Source organism: Xiphophorus couchianus, chromosome 4 (genome assembly GCF_001444195.1).
Source record: "Xiphophorus couchianus chromosome 4, X_couchianus-1.0, whole genome shotgun sequence".
NCBI lineage: Eukaryota > Metazoa > Chordata > Actinopteri > Cyprinodontiformes > Poeciliidae > Xiphophorus > Xiphophorus couchianus.
The window spans coordinates 3395211-3416965 of NC_040231.1; the positions used below are offsets into that span (position 1 = coordinate 3395211).

At 35.6% G+C, this 21755-nt stretch overlaps 1 protein-coding gene across 2 annotated transcripts; it reads left to right on the forward strand.

The window, feature by feature from the left end:
- Positions 1–2174: 2174 nt before the first annotated feature.
- LOC114143299 (troponin I, fast skeletal muscle-like) lies at positions 2175–5847 on the forward strand. Of its 2 annotated transcripts, none has more exons than XM_028015187.1 (6): positions 2175–2333; positions 2427–2463; positions 4141–4269; positions 5140–5208; positions 5435–5611; positions 5694–5847. In XM_028015187.1, the coding sequence occupies exons 1-6, from the start codon at positions 2326–2328 to the stop codon at positions 5778–5780; spliced, it is 507 nt and encodes a 168-aa protein (XP_027870988.1). In that variant the 5' UTR covers positions 2175–2325; the 3' UTR covers positions 5781–5847. The 2 variants fall into 2 exon arrangements, with proteins under 2 accessions (XP_027870988.1, XP_027870987.1); XM_028015186.1 differs by having other exon boundaries at positions 2180–2333; positions 5140–5229.
- The last annotated feature ends 15908 nt before the right edge of the window (positions 5848–21755 follow it).

Consider the following 21755-nt stretch of genomic DNA (forward strand, 5'->3'; position numbering starts at 1 on the left):
CATTTTTATTTTCCATCACAACAACATAATAAATGTTGATGAAAGTAATTCATCTCTGGGTTCCTGTTTCTCATTTTTATTTGTGCCTGAGCAGTGGGAGAGTTTTATCAGGTGTCCTACTGCAGCTTGGTGGAATCAGACTCCGGTACCGTAAGTAAAGAGCCAAACGGGTCGCCGGTGTGTCACTACGACTCGCTTATCTGAGGGGCCATTGTGGGGGGAGATTTGAGATCAAACAGCCTAAAAACGGCCTCACCTGTTAGTTTGAGTCGCTACGTCACACTGAGCCGATGGAGGCTGGAAGAGAGGAGACGCAGTGAGCTTCTACTGCTGGCAGATCTGAGAAGAAAATGAGGATTTAACTCTACAGTCCTGATGAGAAGCTGCTTTCAGACCCAGAAGAACTCCATCCATCCATCCATTGGGAATTATGTGACCATTTTGATTTCTTTACAGGGATGTTCTCACAATCTGTTAATAAAACCAGAAAATCCTTGGAGTTTGTCTTTGAATGTGGAGATTCGACATGAAGACTCCTTTGATATTAAACATCTTGGACAATGTTATCTTCAATGTTTGAAGTTGTCCCCAATTTTTTATTTTGTATCTCCAGTGCTTAGCATTGTCCCTGATGTGTAAAGTTATAGGTGATGTTTACTGTATCTGGAATTATTTACTTTATGTTTAATGCAAAAAACAAATTTCTGGAGATGAAGTTTGACATCTGATAAACATTGGCAATAATGTTAAACATAAAGGATAACATTAAGCATTATCCTTGATTAAATAAAAAATCAGACGTTAAATATTCTGGATATTAAATGCTAAACATCGGAGATAAAGTTAAACATCCTGGATTGCATTAAACAGCCACAATGACACTGAATGTTAAACATCAGACATAACGATAACCATTGGTGGCTAAAACTTAACATTGGGAACATTGTTAAACTTTGAAGGTAAACACTGGGGCAACTTTATTTTCACACAATTTATTAATTTGATTTCAAGTCTGCAAATCTTGGAACCTTAAAGTTTTTTTTTTATTTAACAAATCTTAAGTTCAGTAAGAAAGTTCTACCTTTTTCCTTTACAAATCTGAAATTAGTAATTCAATTATAGTAAAGTATGTATTGTAGAAGTCCATAGTAACGTAGGGAAAATTGGTCCTTTATCCCACAGTGTAATGGTTAAGCTTAGGCGTTGTGCTTAGCATAGCATTGGAACAATTTATATACACGATACAACCACAAGAAGATCACTTCCTTCATCTGAATAACCTACCCGTTTAAAATGAAAAGCTATAGATATAAGGGTGAAGATTTAAAAATGAAAGTGACAAAATTTAACATAAAAAAACTGTGATTGACAAAATAAGCTCCACATTTAAAACTTAAAAAAAATATTTAAACTTTTATTTCACAAGGGACATTTACATATTTCTTTATTAATTGGTTATCAATAATATCCATTTATTTTAGAATGAAACAGCTAAAAAATAAAGCATCCTAATTTAATTAGTATCAAACAAAAATTATGTAAATTAAATGTCAACAGTAATGATTAGAACCAGAATACTGAACCAGATAAAGCACTTGGTGCTGCAATATTTTATATGATAATGTAACATAAAATATGGCATATTTCATTATAATAATAGGAAGGAATTGTGTTAAAAATTGTAATATCTGATAACAGAATTTTCCGCCACAGAACTCGTAGCCATCGAACATGAGACGTTACAGGGCAGCACAGTGAAAATGTGTAGCTGTTCCAATCTTCCTTCACCTCCCAGGTTGCAGTTTGAGCAGCTGCTTAATGTGAGAACCAGAAACAGGAAAAAGATCCTCCAAGTTTAGACATGACAGCTGCTTGGAGGCTTTTCTGGTCCACCAGCAGCCAGCCGCTCCAAAAGAAACACCATCAAATAGTCAGGATCACTAATGGTCAGGAAAAAAATGACAGGAAATTCCCACCAATTGGAAGGAAAACATCATAAAAATCATGGATAATTGAGGACTCACTCTGCATATTTAGTCATGAAGCAGTTTTTTCTTCAACTTTGCCCAGATTACTTAACTAAACTGAGCTAAATCAGTCGATGCTCCACTATTGTGCAGAGAAGAAATTCCTCAAATGTTTGTTTCAGGCTCAGCTGCTGCAGTCAAACTTTGGGCCTTGATTTCAGACAACTGGCTCTGTCTCATCTCAAACACACACACACACACACTGAACCCAACGTCTATAAAAACACCAGAAACCCGTGGAGGTTTAATTCATCTCTTTTCACCCACAAACAGCAGGAAGGAATCAGCTGCAGGGAAGATGGCTGAGTAAGTCTCATTTTAAGGATGACTGTCTTTGATTTAAAATAAAGCCCCGAAAATCTGTTCCAAGGCTTCACATTATCCGTTTTGTTTTGAAAGGAAGAAGATGTCGCTGAGCCGCAGAAATCATCTCAAGGTATTTCTAATGTTGGTGTTAATCTGCCTGATCCTCAGAGGTTTGAAATTATTTTACTTCTAGGATGCAAATAGTGAATCAAACTAACATTTAAAGGTCAGAAATATTAATTTATACAAACTGATGCCTTTTGGACACCTCTGATTAGTGTGTATGCTTGCAGTCAGTTGCTGCTATTTATTTTGTGTAATGCACCTTTAGCCTGACTGCCACCTTTGCATTTATGTACCACTCATACTTCATCATGGGAATAAAGAATCCTTTCAGAATTCTGGTTTTTACTTTATTTAAATTCATAATTAAATATTTCTACTACAGTGTATTATGGCCATTGTAGGGAGAGAAAAAGGAGTAAGTTTCAGAAAACATTTGACCTTAGAAATGCAGAAATTTGCAAGTTTTTCGCAGAAAATATCCAAGATTAATCTAAATAAATTCTGATTTCTGACTCACAAATTTTCTTCCTTTGAAACTCCTAAGTTTCTCCTAAAAAACATTCTGAGACTGATCTCAAAATATCTGAGTCTTTTTCCACAAACGTCCGACTTTTAAAACTCAGACATTTTAGGTTTTAGGTTTTTCCTATAAAATTTCTGAAATTAATCTGAAACATTCGGAGTTTGTTCTCACAATTTTTTACTTTTGAAACATAGAAATTTCTGAGTGTTTCCTAGAAAATATCTGAGATTGATCTGAAAATAATTTTAAAAAATTCTTGCAAATGTTCTACTTTCGAAATGTAGAAATTTCCACGTTTTTCCTAGAAAATGTCTGAGATTCTAATCTAAAAATGTCTGAATTTTTCCTCACTATTTTTTTTTACTATTTGTAACTTGGAAATTTTCTTTTTTTATTATTATTTATTAGTATCAATATCTCTGAGATTCTTGGTGGACGTTTACTACTTTTTTTCTATTTACAATGGCTCAAATATCGTATGTTTCAAACCATCAAACAACTTTTCACATTAGAGAAGAGAGTAAATTCAAGAAGCAGTTTCCACAAGAGAATTTTTTAAGGCAATTAAAATATCTATTAGCCATCCTGATCAAATTATAAAAACCAATTACCTCCACAAAATGTTATAAAAAAACAGAAAACAAGAAACAGAGTAATCTTCCCATTAAAAGTTAGACTACTAAAATTACTCCAAAAGTGCATCAACTCCGAAAAACTAACAATTGAAGCAGTTTTTGTCTACATCTGAAAATTTTGCAAAAATACAATTCTTTTACTTGCCATCCATCTGCGGAACAATTTTCTTAACAAAAATTTAACTTGAAGTTGTAGGTATTATCTATTCACTGCAGCGCGCCACAGTAAAGGGAAAAATAAAGCAGAGAAATAGTTGAGAAACAATACAAAACCTCATATTCTTCTTTTTTCTCGCTCTCTGTGTCGACTACGCTACATGCAGCCCCGTTGCCATGGCAACAGGTTTTTTCAATTATTAAGGTTAGGTTAAACCCTTATTAACCATTATTTTAATTGTTAGATGAAATCATCATTAAAATTTCTCAGGATGTCTGAGACAAATTTTGTTTAATGATCTGAAATATTCCAGGTCGACATTAAAGCAAATAGAGAAGAAACCTAAATGGGAATTTTTGACCTCTCTGTAAATAAGTGAACGGGTGTCTGGACAATTTTAGCTGCATGTTTCCATTCTCCTGTCAGAGTCTGCTGCTCCAGATTGGCAAAGAAATGCTGGAGGAGGAGGCCCGGCAGGCCGAAGAGGAGAAAATGGCGTACATAAGGGAGAACTGCCCCACCCTCTCCTTCCCACAATGCACCCTGGAGCTTCAGGTAAACAAATTGGATATGTTATTTCGCTTACAGCTGCAGTCATTAATATAGTTGCGCAAATCTTGTAATCCAGATCGGATGTATACATTTCTTGAAACGGATGACAGATTTTTGTGTAATTTTTCAAAGTGGTCCAGTTTTTCTGATGCTCTTTAAGCATTTCTCTGTGACTGATTGCATTTTCAGTCATTTTCAACCATTTTCAGAATATATTTTTTTAGCCCATTAACTCTGAATAGTTCTGAATAAATGCTGAAAAACAATTAAAACATTTAAAAAGTTTAAGTAATTTGTTGCCTTTTTACTCAAGGTGAATTGAAATAAAAAAAATAAAAAATAAAAAATGTATATATATATATATATATATATAAATATATATATATATATATATATTGAAAAAAATATTTCAAAATAAAATTGTGAAATACCTGTACCTTCTTCTTTTGTCTGTATCTGTAAATAATTTCCAACTTTCTACACCTCACACACATTAGCTAAATACATTAAGCAAGTTAAAGTAGCTAAATAAGCATTAGCAGCTTATTAGCCAAATAAGCTAATGCAACTGGTATTAATCTAAATTCCCAACATGCTGTGAATGTCAAAATAAAGATAATTGTTAAATCTTGCTAAAAAGTTGGATTTAGGCATTAAAAGTGCCTAATCTGTGACAATTAAATAAATAATCAGCACATTTTTCATGAATTTAACACCAAATGGTTGAAGACAACCCTAATCCTGTTTGTGCTTATTAACCAATATTTGTATTGGCTGTTACTAGATATCTAAACAAGCTGTGGCATAAATTATTCAGAGGATTGATCTTCTTACTTTTGGACCATAAAGCTCACTGTTGCTCTGTTTCACCAGGAGCTGTGTCGGCAACTTCACAAGCAGATCGATTTGGTGGATGAGGAACGATATGACATGGAGACGAAAGTAAAGAAATGCAACAAAGAGGTTTTTCTATTTAATAAATCAATTTTTCTATATTAATGTTTCTTCATTTTTTTTGAAAAAATATATTTTTAATCATTTAGATAGTTAGATTTAACATCATAATGCAATAAAATGGTCAAACCGGATCATTTAGATGCCTACATTTTGGTTTAAAAGGTCCATCTGGACTGATTGTCAACACCTGACTGAGTATTATCTGTGTCAGATCGATGACCTGAAGATGAAGGTCCAGGATCTGAACGGCAGGTTTAAGAAGCCCACTCTGAGGAGGGTCAGGATGTCGGCTGACGCCATGTTGGCTGCCCTGCTGGGCTCCAAACATAAAGTGTCCCTAGACCTGAGAGCCAACCTGAAGCAGGTGAAAAAGGAGCTGAAAGAGGAGGTGAGTGCAGCAGATGCTGGCAACTTCAACAGAAAGACTGTTTATGACAGAACTATGAAAGCTGTGTTTATGTTGCTGTCAGGAGAAGCAGACAGGCGACTGGAGGAAGAATATCGAAGATAAAGCTGGGATGGATGGTAGAAAGAAGATGTTTGAGGCAGAGGCTTAAATAATATTGACCTCTATGTTTTTTAAAAAAGTAACACTTTACAATAAAGACTTAATTGTACAACTAATTTGATTGATCTTTTAGTTGTTGTTTTTTTAAATTCAATAATAAATTGTTATTCATTTTAGTCATCAAACAACATAGCTATGGATTCTTATTATTCAGAATCCTTTATGGCAATCAGTCAATCAACTTTATGTATAACATTAGGTAGATTTGGTGAAGTATGTCAGCTTTCATTAGGTCAACACACCATACAGTACATGATTCAAAATGGTTCAGTACTCAACACATTATATTAAAATCCATAAAAAGACTCAAATACAGTATCCTCATTAGGACAAAAAAAAAAAAAGCAATAATGAAAATCTATATCAAAACTATGCTAAATCAAATTTTGGAAGCTTTTTGTAACAGGAACAAAATTGGTTTTATGTTGGTTTAAGGAATCAAATGGCAAGTAACAAGTGTCAATACCAAAACAAATGTGTGTGCATTGTTTCCTGTAAAGGTAAAGTATAAAAAATAATTTTATCAAATCAAAGCTAAATATTCTAATAGTAGAGTTGAAAAACTACAACACAATAACATAAAATTTCAAGAGGGAATCTTAAACTGAAGTATCAATGTCATTACGTCAGTATCGATCTGAGACTTGGTATCAATATTTTGTATCAATCAGCTATACTCAATATAGGCAATATCTATTTGTCCAACTGACTAATTATTGACTAATCAGTGTACCACAAAAATAAAAAACCCCTGAGAGGCTTAAATATTTGTGAATATTGAATAGATATTATCACCACTCAACAGAAAATATTTTGTGCTACATGTTTGAGTTGCCCACATTGCCCAAAAACGGAAAATACATAAAATAGCTTTATAGAATAAAAGTGTCACAAATTTTTAAAATATTTTTTAATAAAAGTATTTATTTATTTTATTGTGAATTTAACGGCTCTCCATAAACAGCCGTTGTGTGAGCCCATGCAGATTACCGTCCTGTCGGAGCGGTTGGGTATTTCTTCATGGCTCTCTTTGGTAAGTTAATTAAACACTTATGTAAAAACAGATTAATCAATGGTTATATTATTTAGCTTTGTAAAGTGGATTTGAAAAAGTTTCTTGTTGCAAACAAACAGTGTTATCAAATTACTTTAGTTTTTTGATAGTTAAAAATACAAAAGTAGAGTTCACATCATTATGAGTAATGATGTGAACTCGTAATTACTAAAATTACAATACCCCCACTATTTATCCGTCAGAAAAATGAACCCATTTGAATAAATAAATCCTTTCTTGATTGACACCATGAGAACGCTCATTAAGAATTAACACCGGTGCTGTAATGGTCCGGTTTGCAAGGGCAGTACCACTCATAGGCAAATGAACGGGGGGAGCGTGTCCTCCCCAATATTGGAGACATGCGCATTTGTCCCACCCATGAACTTCACCGCAGTTGCGAAAAGTGTTTGATTTTGAAATCTTCGACTCGCGCTTTTATTTTGAAGGCGCAACGCAGTGTCTTAAGTGTTTAGGAGGCAGGAGAGAGCTGCAGGAGTTAGAACCTCCTTATGAATGAGGCAACAAAACAGTCTGTTGGCAATGTTGCCATCAATATTGCTTGTTTATAACGTCGTGTCAGTTTACTTTCATGGAACAGAATCTTTTTGGTTAAATCGTAAAAATTCAGGTATATTCACACCTCCGATATTTTACGGCTAACCTTAGTCTAAAAAGTTAGCTATTCTACACACAATGTTTTACTTAATCACAGTGAAACTGAAAAATTAAAAAAAATAGCCTTTTTTATTATTGTTTAAAGTGTAATGTCAGTTTGAGCTATGGCTACAAAACACCTGATTATACTTGACCACTTATCAACATGTATATTATATTATTATTACATATTAAGGAAAATGGCATTGTGTTTGCCCCAACTTATCAATTTGAAAACCGTGGAAGCTGACAGTGATTATCCCTGCTCTAATTATTTTTCTCTAAAATAAAAATTTTGCCTTTATCCTGCGAATTAGAAACATGTCTCTTTGTTTGAATTTAAAAAATGTATATCCTATAAAGAGTTCAGCATGTGTTTTGTAGTTTCTGAGCTGTACTTGAATGCACCGTCTGTTGCTCAAACAAGGTTTAATAAATCTGAAACATTTCAATCACAAAAATCACTGATTTCTAGGCCTGTCGCGATAAACGGTAAATCAATCAATCGTACGATAAATTAAAACTATTGAGGTCATTTTAATTATCGGTATTATCGTCTCTACCGACCTTTTTCTCTTTCTGTTAATGAGACTGAACAACAAGTTGGTACACTACCGCCACCTGCTGGTCGGTCAGTTGATCTTGGTTTGTCTTCATCTACCATTCAAGATGGTAGATCATGGAAGAGAGGACCTAAATATGAGGGCATACAAACAAAAATCATGCATTTGCATAGGTCTGAAAATGACCTAGGCTTAACATTTACTGTGGCACACACTGAGTTTGTGGTGGTCAAGCATGGTGGGATGGGTTTGAGATCCCTGGTTTTCTCATGGGTAAATCTTGCAACTTCATTTGTGCTCAGCCCCGACTAGTTCAATTGTTTTATTATTATTATTTTAATTAGTTCTTGTCATTTTCATTTTATTAAAGGATTTTATATTTATATATTTATTTCTACTCATGGCATTAACTTAGCAAAATGTTACCTCTTCCCACATCAATATATGTATATAAAGCAAAAAAAACAAACAAACTACAAAAGCAATAAATGTTTGATAAAAGAAACATACTTTCCCGACCTCATCTACTTATTACAAATTTTCTTTCCAACTCTCTTTTTCCAATGTTTGCTGACACAAGAACAAGAAAATAAATGTTTTGACTAAAGAAGCAAAATTAACTTTCTAATGAATAGATATTGAAAAATGTTCAAAAGAAATGATCACATATGGGGGGAAAAAAACAAGTGAATCAGACTATTTTGAATATAAACAAGAATAAAAAGCATGAAATTTACTGGTGAGATGATGTAACAACACCAGCAGAAGATTCTGTGATGTCACTAGTGAGGCAGTCTGTGTGATGTCATCAACTAGATATACATGTATAGAACACAATTCTGCATATCTTTCATTGCTTGATATATCGCTGACCAGTTCAGACATACTCAAAGCTCTTTCAAATCTACCGTTCAGGTCATTTAGAAACCGACTGATTTTAAAGAACTATTGAAGGGAAAATGTTTCATCAAAACCCAAGATACCACAATGGAAAGATGGGACCCCAGATGAGAAGGGGATTCCAGCACAACTCCCAAGGCAGGTTCCCTCCTGTGCACCCGAATGTTTTGCACGAGGAAATCCAAAGGCTGCGTGCTTTTTTGGAAATGGAGAGAGCCCAAAGGTTTGAAGACAATCAACGACTGGCCCACATGGAAGAAGAGCTGGAAGAAACGAAACTCCAGTTAAGAAGGCAGAAAGCTATCAAAGAAGTGTTCATCAACAAGTCCAAAGAGTCAAAGAGGGAACTCGAGAGAGTAGAGAAGCTTAGTGATCCAGCAGCTGTCAGCGCTGCGATCCTTGCTTCCAAGGTGCACAACGATGTGAGACATAAGAATAAGAAGATGCTGCAACAAGACTTTGTAGATTTAAAGACGGCCCATCTCCTCAGCCAGGAAGCATTTTCCTCAGAAATCCAGGTTGAAAAAGAAAAAGGTAAAGCCCTCCAAGAAGAACTGGACAAACTCCAGACTTCTTACGAGGAGCTTTGCTGTAAGTATGAAGCCGACATTGCTCTGGTGAGGCAGGAGGCTGAGACACAAACGTTTTCTGAAGAGAAGGATAGTGAGGTACAACAGCTCCTTGAAAATCTACGAGCTGAAAAGGAAGATATGATTCAAACAATGTCAAAAGAGATCAAATTTCTGCAAAGCAGTGAAAAAAGTTTGCAGGACGAATTGGACCAGGTCAAACGTTCATATGAAGAACTCGGCGGGAAGTATGATAGAGATGTTTCTGGACTTAAAGCCCAAGTAGAAACATACAAGAAAGAGATCGATCGTGAAAGAGAAGACAGTTCAGAGAGAGCGAAGAAAGACCTTGAGGAAATCAACAAACTGAAAGCTGAGCAAGATCATCTCTATGAAACGATGACAGAAGAGTTCCAGACTCTGCAGCAGAAATTCAACGGGCTCGCAAAACTTTTAAAATCTAATATAGGCCAGTATGAAGCAAGCCATTCTTCACTTCAACAGCAGGTGGAAAATCTTCAGGTGCAAATAACTGAGGAGAAAAAAGCTCACTTGGAAGACTTGGCTCTTCTCCACAACATAAAAGCCATGAATGCCGACCTCCAGGAAAACACAGCAAATGATATGAAATTACTGCAAGAAAAGGAAAGGGATGCGCAGACTGAGTTAGAGAAGATTAAAGGTTTGTACCAGGAGCTGAATTGTAAATATGAAACGGATGTTGCTGCTCTAACACAACAAGCAGAAAAATATCAGCAAGTAAGTAGTGAGAGAAATATTAAATTGGAAAGAGAAGATGAGGATCTCCAGCTTGCCAACTCTCTGAGAGACGAGAGGAAAGACCTACAACAAAAAACATCACAAGAGTTTACAGATTTTCAAGAGAAGGAGAAAGATTCAGAGAGCCAACCTGACCAGGTTGATGTTTTACATCGAGAGGTTTCTTCTGAGGAGGATTTCTCAGAAGAAACCTCATCAGGTTGTTTCACGGATTTGGAATCCACAGGAAAGATGGAGTTCGCTGAAGAAACCATCCAGGAGAATGTGGACAACCCAGATCCTCAATCCATGCAGGATGGTAAAAGGAAGAAGCCAAAGCTTTCAGTTTGGAAAAAACTACGAAACATTCTGTGTTTGAAGAAACAGAAAAAAGAAGGAAAAGAGTGAACGAAAATCAAGAACGTTTCACTTTAACTATCATGCCATGCGACGCTTCATCATGACAAAAATTAAAAAGGCAAGTTTTTCCCCCCATTAACCAACTAGAACAAAGATCCCTTCCTAACCCAATTCAAAAAACAATCAAACGCTAAGATGAATTTGAAATAGAAAAAAAGCGGGCAGCACGGTGATGCAGTGGTTAGCACTGCAGCTTCACAGGGAGGATGTGTCAGATCTTTGCTGTGTGGAGTTTGCATGTTCTCCCCGTGCTTGCGTGGGTTTTCTCCAGGTGCTCTGGTTTCCCCCCACATCTCCTAAAACATGTAGGTTAGGTCAATTGGTCAATGTAAATTGCCCCCCAAAAGTGTTCAAGAAACTGCAAGAATTGCTTTAAAAATCACCTAAAAGTCTTGAGGTATCAGCACTAAATCTAAGACTATTCCTTACCCAACGATGGCTGCTTCCTCTACTTTAGCCCTTTTCCCTTCACTTTTTTAGTGGCAGATGGCACAGTGCCACAACAACACATAGCTCAATATTTATAGCAACCGATTAATTTAAGAATTAAAATTCTTCTTGTAATAGAAATGATTTCTGTTTATTTTCTCTCTGTTTTTGTAGTTTTATGGTTTGTCCTTTATTTTACCTTCTCTACTCACATTTTATGTTGCACTTGCACTTTTTTGTAGTGAAATGTGTTTAAATCCGGAATTTAAAAAAGGTTAACAGAAGGATCATGCAGTGGCTTTTTTAAAAAAGATTTCAGGGTGACTGTGGCTCAGTGGGTAGAGTGGTCGTCTTGTGATCAGAAGGTTGTAAGTTCGAGTTCAGCTTCCTCCTGCCACGTGTCGAGGTCCCCTTGGGCAAGGCACTTTTGTTGCTTACCGATCTGCATATCGGTGTAAATGGGTGAATGTGACTGTAGTGTGAAGTGCTTTGAGTGGTCAAAATGATTAGCAAGGCACTACATAAGTTCAGTCCATTCATCTTTTTGTTTCTTTGATAAATCCTGTTTGTTTTTTTTATACCAAACATAAAAAGCTGATTTAACAAGTTTGGACTTCTTCAGGGTCCCCGGGTGTTAAATTAAGGTTAGAATTACATCTGTACATAATATTAGATGATAATTGTAATCATAATTTAATACTCTGGACCCCGAAGAAGCCCAAACTTGTTCTATCTGGTTTGTTTGTTATAAGAAAAAACAGGCTTTATCAAAAATGAAAGGAACTGTGTGATCTTTCTGTTAGTGTTTATTTAGAAAAATGTATTCAATATAATATAACAAACTTAATAAAAAAAGTGCAATTTAAAATGAAAAGCTGAGTAGAAAAAGTAAAAACGAAGCACAATCCATGAAACAGAGAAGATAATCAGAAATTATTACTGTTAGTGAGGAAAATCGATTCTTAAATGAATACATTGCTATAAATAGAAACCTATGTGTTGTTGAGCTAATGTGTATTCTACTGGTATAAAAGAGAAGAACGACAGGATGCTCAACATCTACAGAGGCTGTAGACCTCAACACAGTTATCCCAGGTTCAATTCCAAGTCTTGGGTAATCTGCTGCATGTCAGTCCCTTCTCTCTCCTCCAAATCTCCTGTTCAATTACTGTTTAATAAAGGCCACTAGAGAATAAAAAACTAAAATTATGTCTGCCACCACATTGTGCTCATTTCCTCATGTTGAAAAAAAAAATGAAAAAAATACAACTCTTTCTTGCTCTCTCACTCTCATTCTTAAATAATAAATGTTACATACATATACTGTACATACACACATACATAAATGCACACACACACACACACCCACCCCAACATGCACACATATACACATCCCTTCCATGGGCTGCCACCTTATCGTGGTGGAGGGGTTTGAGTGTCCCAGTGATCCTCGGAGCTATGCTGTCAGGGGCTTCATGCCTCTGGTAGGGTCACCCAATGCAGACAGGTCCTAGGTGAGGAACCAGACCAAGTGCAGCCCAAATACCCCTTATGATGAGGACCACCAATGGAAACAGTGTTCCCTCTCCCGGACATGGGTCAACGGGGCCCCACTCTGGAGCCAGGCCTGGAGGAGGGGCACGTTGGCAAGCGCCTGGTGGCCAGGCTTTAACCCATGGAGCCCTGTCAGGCTAAACAATAAATATTTAGTTTACAAACTACATTTAGCATTAAGCTAAATATTTATTTAAGCTTAAGATTTAGTGACCAAGCTATATATATTATACTGAGCTAAATGATAAGCCTTGAGCAAGCTGAATACATATATGAATATATATGTATTATATATGTATATGTATAATATGAATGAATATATGTAATATTTGTATATATAATTGTAATGAGACTATTTCTTCCATATTTAGATTGGTAAAAGAGTAAAATGCTTCTGCTAGGCGCACAGCCTTTTCTACTAAAAATGTACGTTATTTTTACGCACCAAAAATCAGGGTGTCCTGAGGAGGAAAACATTTTCAACCAATAATAAATGCTCACAAAATACCTTTAACAATAATTGTAGGTTAACTGTCAACCAGTGGCTAACTGCTGCAGAGTTAACAGTTGGTTTCACCTTAGAAAAATGTGAAAATTTTAATTTGTAAATTAATTTACATCTACATGGGGATTGAAAATATGCGCCAATAAAACCCTGAATAATAAATTTTTATTGTATGTTCAAAATCAGCACGCAAACTTGGTCATTTACGCTGGTTTAACAAAAATAACAACATACACTTCCATTTTATGTCTAATTCTTAAATTTTGCATTAGGAATCAATCTTTTATGTGAGTGATCATCAACTTTGATTAAAAAAAGTAAAATAAAAAGTCCTAAATCAGGAACAGAGTATGGTAAACCCCAGTCCCACAGAGTGCAGAATAAGTTTGGAGCCACAGTAAAAAAGCAACATAATGGATAAAATGACTAACTTTAAAATTTAAATTAAAGGTTCATTATTATTTATTACTTTATGTTTCCTCATCTGGATATTTTACATTATAGAAAATCTAATGTAAAATATTTACATTTTCAAAATAGAAATGAAAAAGTTCACTGTAAGTAATGAACACAGGTAGATAGTATCTGTTTTATAGGTCACAGCTGTGCTGAGATTAAATGAAAACATTTTGTCCAAGTCCATTTTTCTGGAATCCACTGGGAAGTGGTTTTGCATAATTTTTCCTCGCTCAGCTGTTTGTTTAAACCCCAGGTGTAGATCCAGACCTTGTGCTTCATGGCTCATCCCACCCCTGTAAGACAAGCTGCATGCACACTCTGAGTTACAGGAAGCACTGCTCACTCATATTGATTGCAAACAGCAGGGTTCGCAACAGTTAACGTGACTTGGAAGAGACATATAAGCTTTTCCAAACGATCCCCTCACTGCAGCTCCCTCCTCTGTGTGTATTAGAGGTCGGGAGGAAATGAGCCGACTTCTTTAGCCGATCACTTTCTAAAAATGTCCATGGAGGGGAAACTCTATAACATTCATGTTAAAATACTTTCAGTTTCATTTATTGTATATTCAAAACAAGTTATGAATTTAGGAAGACAGAGAAGAAGCAGAGTTGGGTAGTCTCATTGGGTCTTTCAATCAGAGAGACTACTCACAAAATTTCCAAAAATAAAACTTTTTCAATATTTGAAATGTCCGATTTCCAAGTTTTCCTAGAGAACTTATGAGATTAATCTAAAAATGAACTTTTTTTTCTAGCAACTTTTTGACTTTTGAAACTCTGATTTCCAAGTTATATATACCGGTATATAAAGATTTCTGAGATTAATCTAAAAATTTATGTTTTTTTCTCACAATTTCTTCACGTTTGAAACTCAGATTTCTACATTTTTTGTAAAATATTTCTGAGATCTCAACATTTGAGGGTTTTTTAGCAAATTTTTGAGATTTTTGGCAGAAATTCAATCCCTTTTTCATCTACCTATCTTACCCAGATTAATGTAAAATACTTATGTTTTTTTTTGTTTGCTGTTTTTGTGGCATTTTCTTTGTTTTTAGTCCATAGGCTTTTCCCATTTAAGAGCGTCTCAAGGGAAATGCATGCATATTCACTGTACTTGCTTAGATATATTGGGTACACTGAAACCCGGTGTGCGCTGAGCCGCAGGGCTTAGGTTACGCTCTCGCTAATAAGGAGCAGCACAGAAACCTCGGCCAATGTGCCTTAGTTGCGGGAAGCCGGGCGGCTGCAGGCATAAATAAATTTCCCCAGAGGAAAGTCGATACGGCAGCTCGCATGTCGGCAGCAGATGAATATCCAGGCCAGTCCGCATCCTAATGGCTTCAAAGCATTGATACACAAGCATATTTAAGCAGAAATAGAAATATGACAACACTGCTGCAGAAACACTCACTTCGAAGAAACTCGCAGCAAAAACACAAAATCTATTTTTGGTCGAGTATCTAGAGAAAATATCTTGGTACATTTCAAATAAGTCAAAACTAACTTACAAATAACTTCTTCAAAATATAGGAGTTTGTTTTAAATCAATAATTTTTTATATTGATTGAAAAAAGTGCTAATTCCATTAGTAGATTATTTCACTTATAACAAGAAATTTTTCCCATGTTATAAATTAAATAATCTTCCAGTGAAACTAGAACTTTTTCCTCAATATTAAAGAATTATTGACTTAAAACAAGCTCTTATATCTTGCTGGGAAGCAATATATAATTATATTTGCAAAATAAACTAGACAAGAAAAAACTTGGTAATATTTAGTGATTTAACAGGCTACACAGGCTAACGAAGAGACTTTTATTTCTTACTGTCTGAAGTTAAATCAGACAGTACATTTTCAAAATGTTCTTGTTTTAGATAAGTTATAATTACAAAACGCATTTCTATTTGATAAATACCAGAAAACTTAATGAGCACAATTTATTAGATTTTGGTTTTGTTACTTTATTTGTAAATTACACCGGAAAGCAAAAAGTATTTTAGTCTAGTTTCTAGTTCAAATAGCTTAGTACACTTGAAATACGTCAACGCTAACTGACAGGTAACTTTTCAGTGAGATATTGTACCTTGTTTTAGGTAAATAATTCCTTAATATTAATGATTATTTTACTTATAGCAAATGGGAAAATATCTTTTTATAAGTGAAACAATCTGCCAGAGGAACTGTTAATTTTTTTAATTGATATTAATTGTTTACTTAAAACAAGTTGGTACTAACATATTTACACTAGAAACTATGGAAAATGGTGGTTTTGCAGAGTAATATGTGTAAAAACATATGAAGCTATCCGTGATCATCCAACTGCAGCTGTAAAGTAGTAATAGCGGACAGACATAAGGCAGCACAAAATATCAGGTTTTATCCAGTTGTGGTTTGCAGAACTCGCCTGCAAGGCTTTTTACCCATTTCCTGTGTTTACATAGGAAACCCGTTTAGAAGATTATCGGCCTGTGCATTTACGTCCTGAAAAAGGAAACGGTTGCAGCTCTGGTCAGAAGTTTTAAGTCCACTCATCATGGGCATAAATGCTGTATTTATTTTGGTGTTTTAGAACGATGAGTTTCAACACTTTTCCTCAGTGAAGTAACCCAGACACTAAAATCATGAAGAATGGGCTCCAGTGTGAACATGGTGAGCTACACTGCAAAAATACATAAATTTTACCAATATATTTGGTCTAGTAGTTTCCAGAATAGTGCATACAGCAGTAAAACCAGCTGACCAAACTCAGCTTTGGTTGCTAGGTAATGGGCAGAACTCTGCTGTGGTTGCTAGGTAACGGCATAGTGCATGGCAAGAACAGAAGTCTTTTTTTTTTTTTTTTCTCCCCTCCAGGGGGTCTTTTTGTGGGCTCTAGTGTCCCTTAAATGACAGTAGGCTGACAGGAAACGGGGAAGAAGAGGAGGGAAGACATGCGGCAAATGTCGTCGGGTCCGGGAGTCGAACCCGCGATGGCCGCGTCGAGGACTGAAGGCCTCCAAATACGGGTCTCGCTAACTGCTACACCACCATGGCACGCCCCAAGAACAGAAGAACCTTTGCTTTAAATTCTAGAACAAATATCTTAGTACACTTGAAATAAGAAAAACAAACTTACAAGTAAGTTTTCGGCAAGATATAGGAGCTTGTTCTAAGTAAACAATTTATTAATATTGATGGAAAAAGTACAAATTCCCCTAGCAGACTATTTCACTTACAAAAAGACATTTTCCCATGTTATGAGTTCAATAATTTGCCAGTAAAACCAGAACCTTTTCATTGATATTAAAAAATTATTAACTTATAACATGCTTCTCTGTATTTCCAAAAAGTTACTTTAACTTTTTCAACGTCTTTTTCAAGTGTATGAAGATATTTGCACCAGAAACTAGACGAAAATACTTGGTAAGATTTTGTGTTTTTGCAGTGAAGGTGATGGCAGCATCATGCTGATGGGATACTTCTTCAGCAGGAATGGGGAAAATACACGGATAGAAGACAATCCTGGAAAAAATTCAAAAACTAAACTCATATGGGTGCTTGAAATTCTTGAATTTTAATTTTAAGGTTTGGAAAGTGCTTTTTTTGTTTGTTTGTTTTTAAGCATATGCACTGACTGATGGCACTTTTTAAATTTCGTTGTTCTTGTGACAATGACAGTAAAGATTTATCTACCTATCTATCTATCTTTGTTTTCTGTATGAAGTTATTGAAAGTGCTTAATATTCAAACTGCACAGTTTTGTAATAAAGTTTGGTTAGAAGCTTACATTTGGAAAATGTACATTTATAGTTGGAACCAGATATTTTTACACACCTAATGAAAAAAATAAAAATTTCTCAATATCTGAAGTTAAATTAGGCTAAACTCTTCTCGTTTTAGGTCAGGCAGAATCACCGAAATTATTTCTATTTGCTAAATGCCAGAAAATTAGATTTATTTTTTTTAGAGATTTTTTTATTATTATTTCTTTGTAGATTGTGTTGAAATTTAGCAAAAAGTCATGATGGCATATTAATTAGGGCCATTGTAGGAAAAAATTAGTACATTTCTAGCAACAGAAGCATTTTTATATCAAGCTCAGAAATGTTCTAGAATATAAAAATTTCTAAGTTCCCAAAGTTGAACATCTTTGACATTTTAGGGGGGTTAGTTGACAGAAATGTAGGCAGTAGTAAGGTCATTTACCTTAACAAGATTTGTTTGAATGTAATGAATATTTAATTCTAATTTCTCAACTGACTTATTAATGTGTGTTACTGAAATACTTTAAACGAAGTCATTGAAATTGGGGAATTTTTCTTGTTAAATTTGTGCTTTTTATTCAAACCAGTCAGGTGTGTTGGATATACGTGAGAGAGACATTTCAAAAGATAAGATTTTGTTTTATTTTACTTTGTCCTTGCTGTCGAATACTATCACAACTATTGTAATAAATTATATAAGTGAATTAAATTCTTTTTTTTGTTTGTTTTTTTACTATTATTATTTGTTTTATTTTTATCTCCAAAATGTGATGCTGGAAGAGTTTGAAAAGTTGCCTTTAAAAATGTTTTGGAAAGTACTTGAATTTTACTGTGGGAAAAGTGCATATTTAACAAATAACAGCAAAGAGAGGGAATTCAAAAATGTAAGCAAAATTAGGGAACAATGAGAGATTCTGTTCACTCATATGAACCAGTTTGGGTTTGTTTGGACGAGGTTAGCTGATCATCTTTTGCAGTTTAATTGTGTTGGGGGGCGACAGCAGCTGCAAACCCACCATGTCAGTGATGTTAAAGGAGCGATGCAGTTACTGCTGTTCAGTCGAGAGTTCTGATAGAGATCAATGGAAACAACGGAGATCAGTGGAGCCACATAGACTCACTGCTGATTTAATTTACTGTCTCTATCATTCACATGATGCTCTGCTCTGACAGTATGCATACAAACACACACACACACACACAAACACACACACACACACACGTTGTGATACTTCAAGGTCGAATGCGTTTTAGAGTGCAGACAGAAACACAAAATTATGTGAAAATAAAAACTCCCAAAATTAATTATGTTTTTATTGCAGCAGCATAGTTTATTCTGAAAAGAAAATTACATTTCCAAATTTGGGTAAATTTATTCACAAGAAAAAGAAAATCCAGGAAGTTCAAAGTGCTTTACGTTAAAACAAAGTCATAAAATAAGTCTTAAACAACTTTTCAACATAAACTGCTTGTGGAATCAATTAACTCACTCAAATTAACTCATTTATTTGTCTGAAATAAAGTTTAAAAAAAGAAGACTAACTCACTGGCTTTACGGTTACCTAGCAACTCACTCATTCCTTGGTTACCTAGCAACAACCTGTTGAGTAACTTGCCAAGCAGCCACTTCATCCAGCCCGACTATTTTATAGGTTTTGCTAGAGTATTGTTTATTAACTTTATTATTAAGATGATAATACTGAAAATTGTTACAATAAATTTGTTTTTGTAATTTGTAGACATTTAAAAATGTAAATTTTTTTTAGACAATTTTGGACCCTGAGGCAAAACGATTGAACACCTCTGCATAAACCCTATCGAGTGTCAAAATGATGATGTCAAGAAAAAGGTTTTTTCTGTGCTACCATCACAAAAATAAACTTGACTGTCAAGTTGTTTGTCAAAATCGCCTGAGCTTGTGGCTCTCTCTAAATACTTCTGTTTGTCCTGTAAGCAAGTAATTAACTAAATTATTTGGGCAGCGACACGAAGATAGATTTGTTTTTATATTTGTATATAAAGGTGCATGCAGAGTAGCGTCTCTGTTCATTCATAGCTGAATGAATTATTCATTGGTGCTCCTGCTGACTGTTCAGGGATCAATGCTTCTGTGTTTTGAACTGATATTGTTCTCTGCAGCAGGTTAATGGGGCCATCACGACTTAATCCAATGTTGGAGGCACTTCCTGAACAAAACGCTGCACCACACCCTCTTGACACACTTTATGCATGGCAGAACAAACAAGAGGAGAGAAAATCACTGCCACTTTCTTGGCTCTCACAAAGGTCAAGGGTTACCAGCTGATTCAGTGACCTGACAGTCTGGTAGATTCAGTTTGAATGGGGGACCAAAATTGCAACATTTGTTACATTTCAGCTTCTGCGGTTCTCAAACGAACCAAACTCTTTGAAAAAACTGTTACCCTCCTCACCTGTGGGGGCGCTGCACAAATAATCACTGAAGGAAATAACATGAACATTTCTCTGTACAAAGTCTGCTTTGTTTGGGGAGGTGAACATATAATCAAACACTGATGTGGAACAAAAAAGCAAACTCTGGTCTGCCTCCAAACTTCGGTCTCAGTTCGGGTGAAGTGAAATCTGGTTCGGTTTGACTGCACACATGATCGCCAAGCGGACACCGGGACCGCTCCAAAAACAGGAAGTGGACTACAGTGCAGAGCATTCTGGGTAAACAACCAAAACAAACGTAGTAGTCTAGCGCTAGTACGAGAAATGGTTCATCGTCTTTTATCAAAGATAAAACAGAGATCCTACAGGTGCTAAAATCTGATGCTTCTCCAGTTTTGTTTACATTTCATGAAGAAAGTTGTTATCAGTGTTTTCTTCTGAGATTTTTGTGTCGTTTCCTTCAATGTTTCTTGATGCAGCGCCCCCACAGGCAAGGAGGGGAACAGGTCTGTCTGTGCAATTTTTTGCTCAACTTGGCTATCTTTAGAAACTATTTCACCACAAAAATGTGATTTAGTTTGGTAAAACAATGTAAAATGTCTTCTGATTTTTCTTTTGTATGTGTACATATTTTTCAAATGAAGTCCACTTTTGCTCTAATGGACTTTTCCAACATTTTCTGATCAGTTTTATGAATGACACTTTGCTGTTTAATCCTCATCCTTTTGTCTTTCCCTTATTAACCAATGGTGGAGTTAACATGATCCTTTCAAGCACAACTTTTTGGAGTTCACTTTCTGCAACACGCATCCCAAGAGTTTGCAGTCGAATAAATTGATTTGCTTCTTTTCCAGAGCGAGTGGCATCCATCATTCTGTCGGTCAGAGTATTAATGTGAACGGCATTAAATATTCAGCTAAGAGGAAGCTGAGTGTCACTATATTGTGTTTGATGATAGGAGTTTATTGATGACTCCAGCAGAAGGAGTTCATTGAAGCAGATCCAAGAACACCCCAAAAACCACTGGGAGTAATAATATTTGTCTGATATGAATCATGAATTATACATCGTCCAAAATCCTCTGAGCTCAAAGGAGTGCCTGCATGACCTCATGTTGACTGATGACTTCGTTCAGCTGCACTTTCTGGAAGTTTAAATTGGGAGAGACTGGAAGGTCGTTGGGTCAATAATCGAAGCTTTGTCGTTTCCTGTGCTGAGCTCAATCATTAATTTGAGTGAAGAAGCCGTGGTTAATCTTCAGGATCAATCTGTTTTTGCTCCACAGTCATGCTTAAACAGATTTAAAGCTCCTCAAGAAATGCACTTCGATGTTCCAAGCTCTAATGAAGTTGAAACGACTCAAACAAGCAGAAATAATTCACTTTGAAGTACTTTCTTTCTGCTCTGCTTCTCTTTTATCTTAATTCTTGTTTTTTGTGTGTAAAAGTGGAAGTGGGGCTGAGTGGTGGATGCTGTGCTCCCATTAACCTGACACCAGTTCTCCCACCCCGCCCCGCTCTGCCCATTCGACCCATTCATTCAGACTGCTGGAGAGGAAACTGCTGCTCCCTCCGGGGACTCGGCATTATTATATAGGAAGCAGAGCAGGCGGCCGTCTGCTAGAGGACAGAAAGGCTCAGGCTAACATGGACGTTTACGTCTGCTGCTGATTCATTTTAGGAGGTAAGAAAACCTTTTCTTTTTTTTTAAAACCTCCTTTTGCTTATAATAATCATTTACAAACAGGTTTAAGCAACTTTTATCTTTCTACAGCTTAGGAATTTTATTAAGACTGTAAATAACCAAAATGTAAAGTTGAGGTGAGTAAAGTACCCCAAAATTATACTCAAGTAAAAGTAAAACTACTAAAACATATTTTTACTCAAAATTAGGCATCCAAGAGATTACAAAGTTTATGGTTTTATTCAGGTATGGAA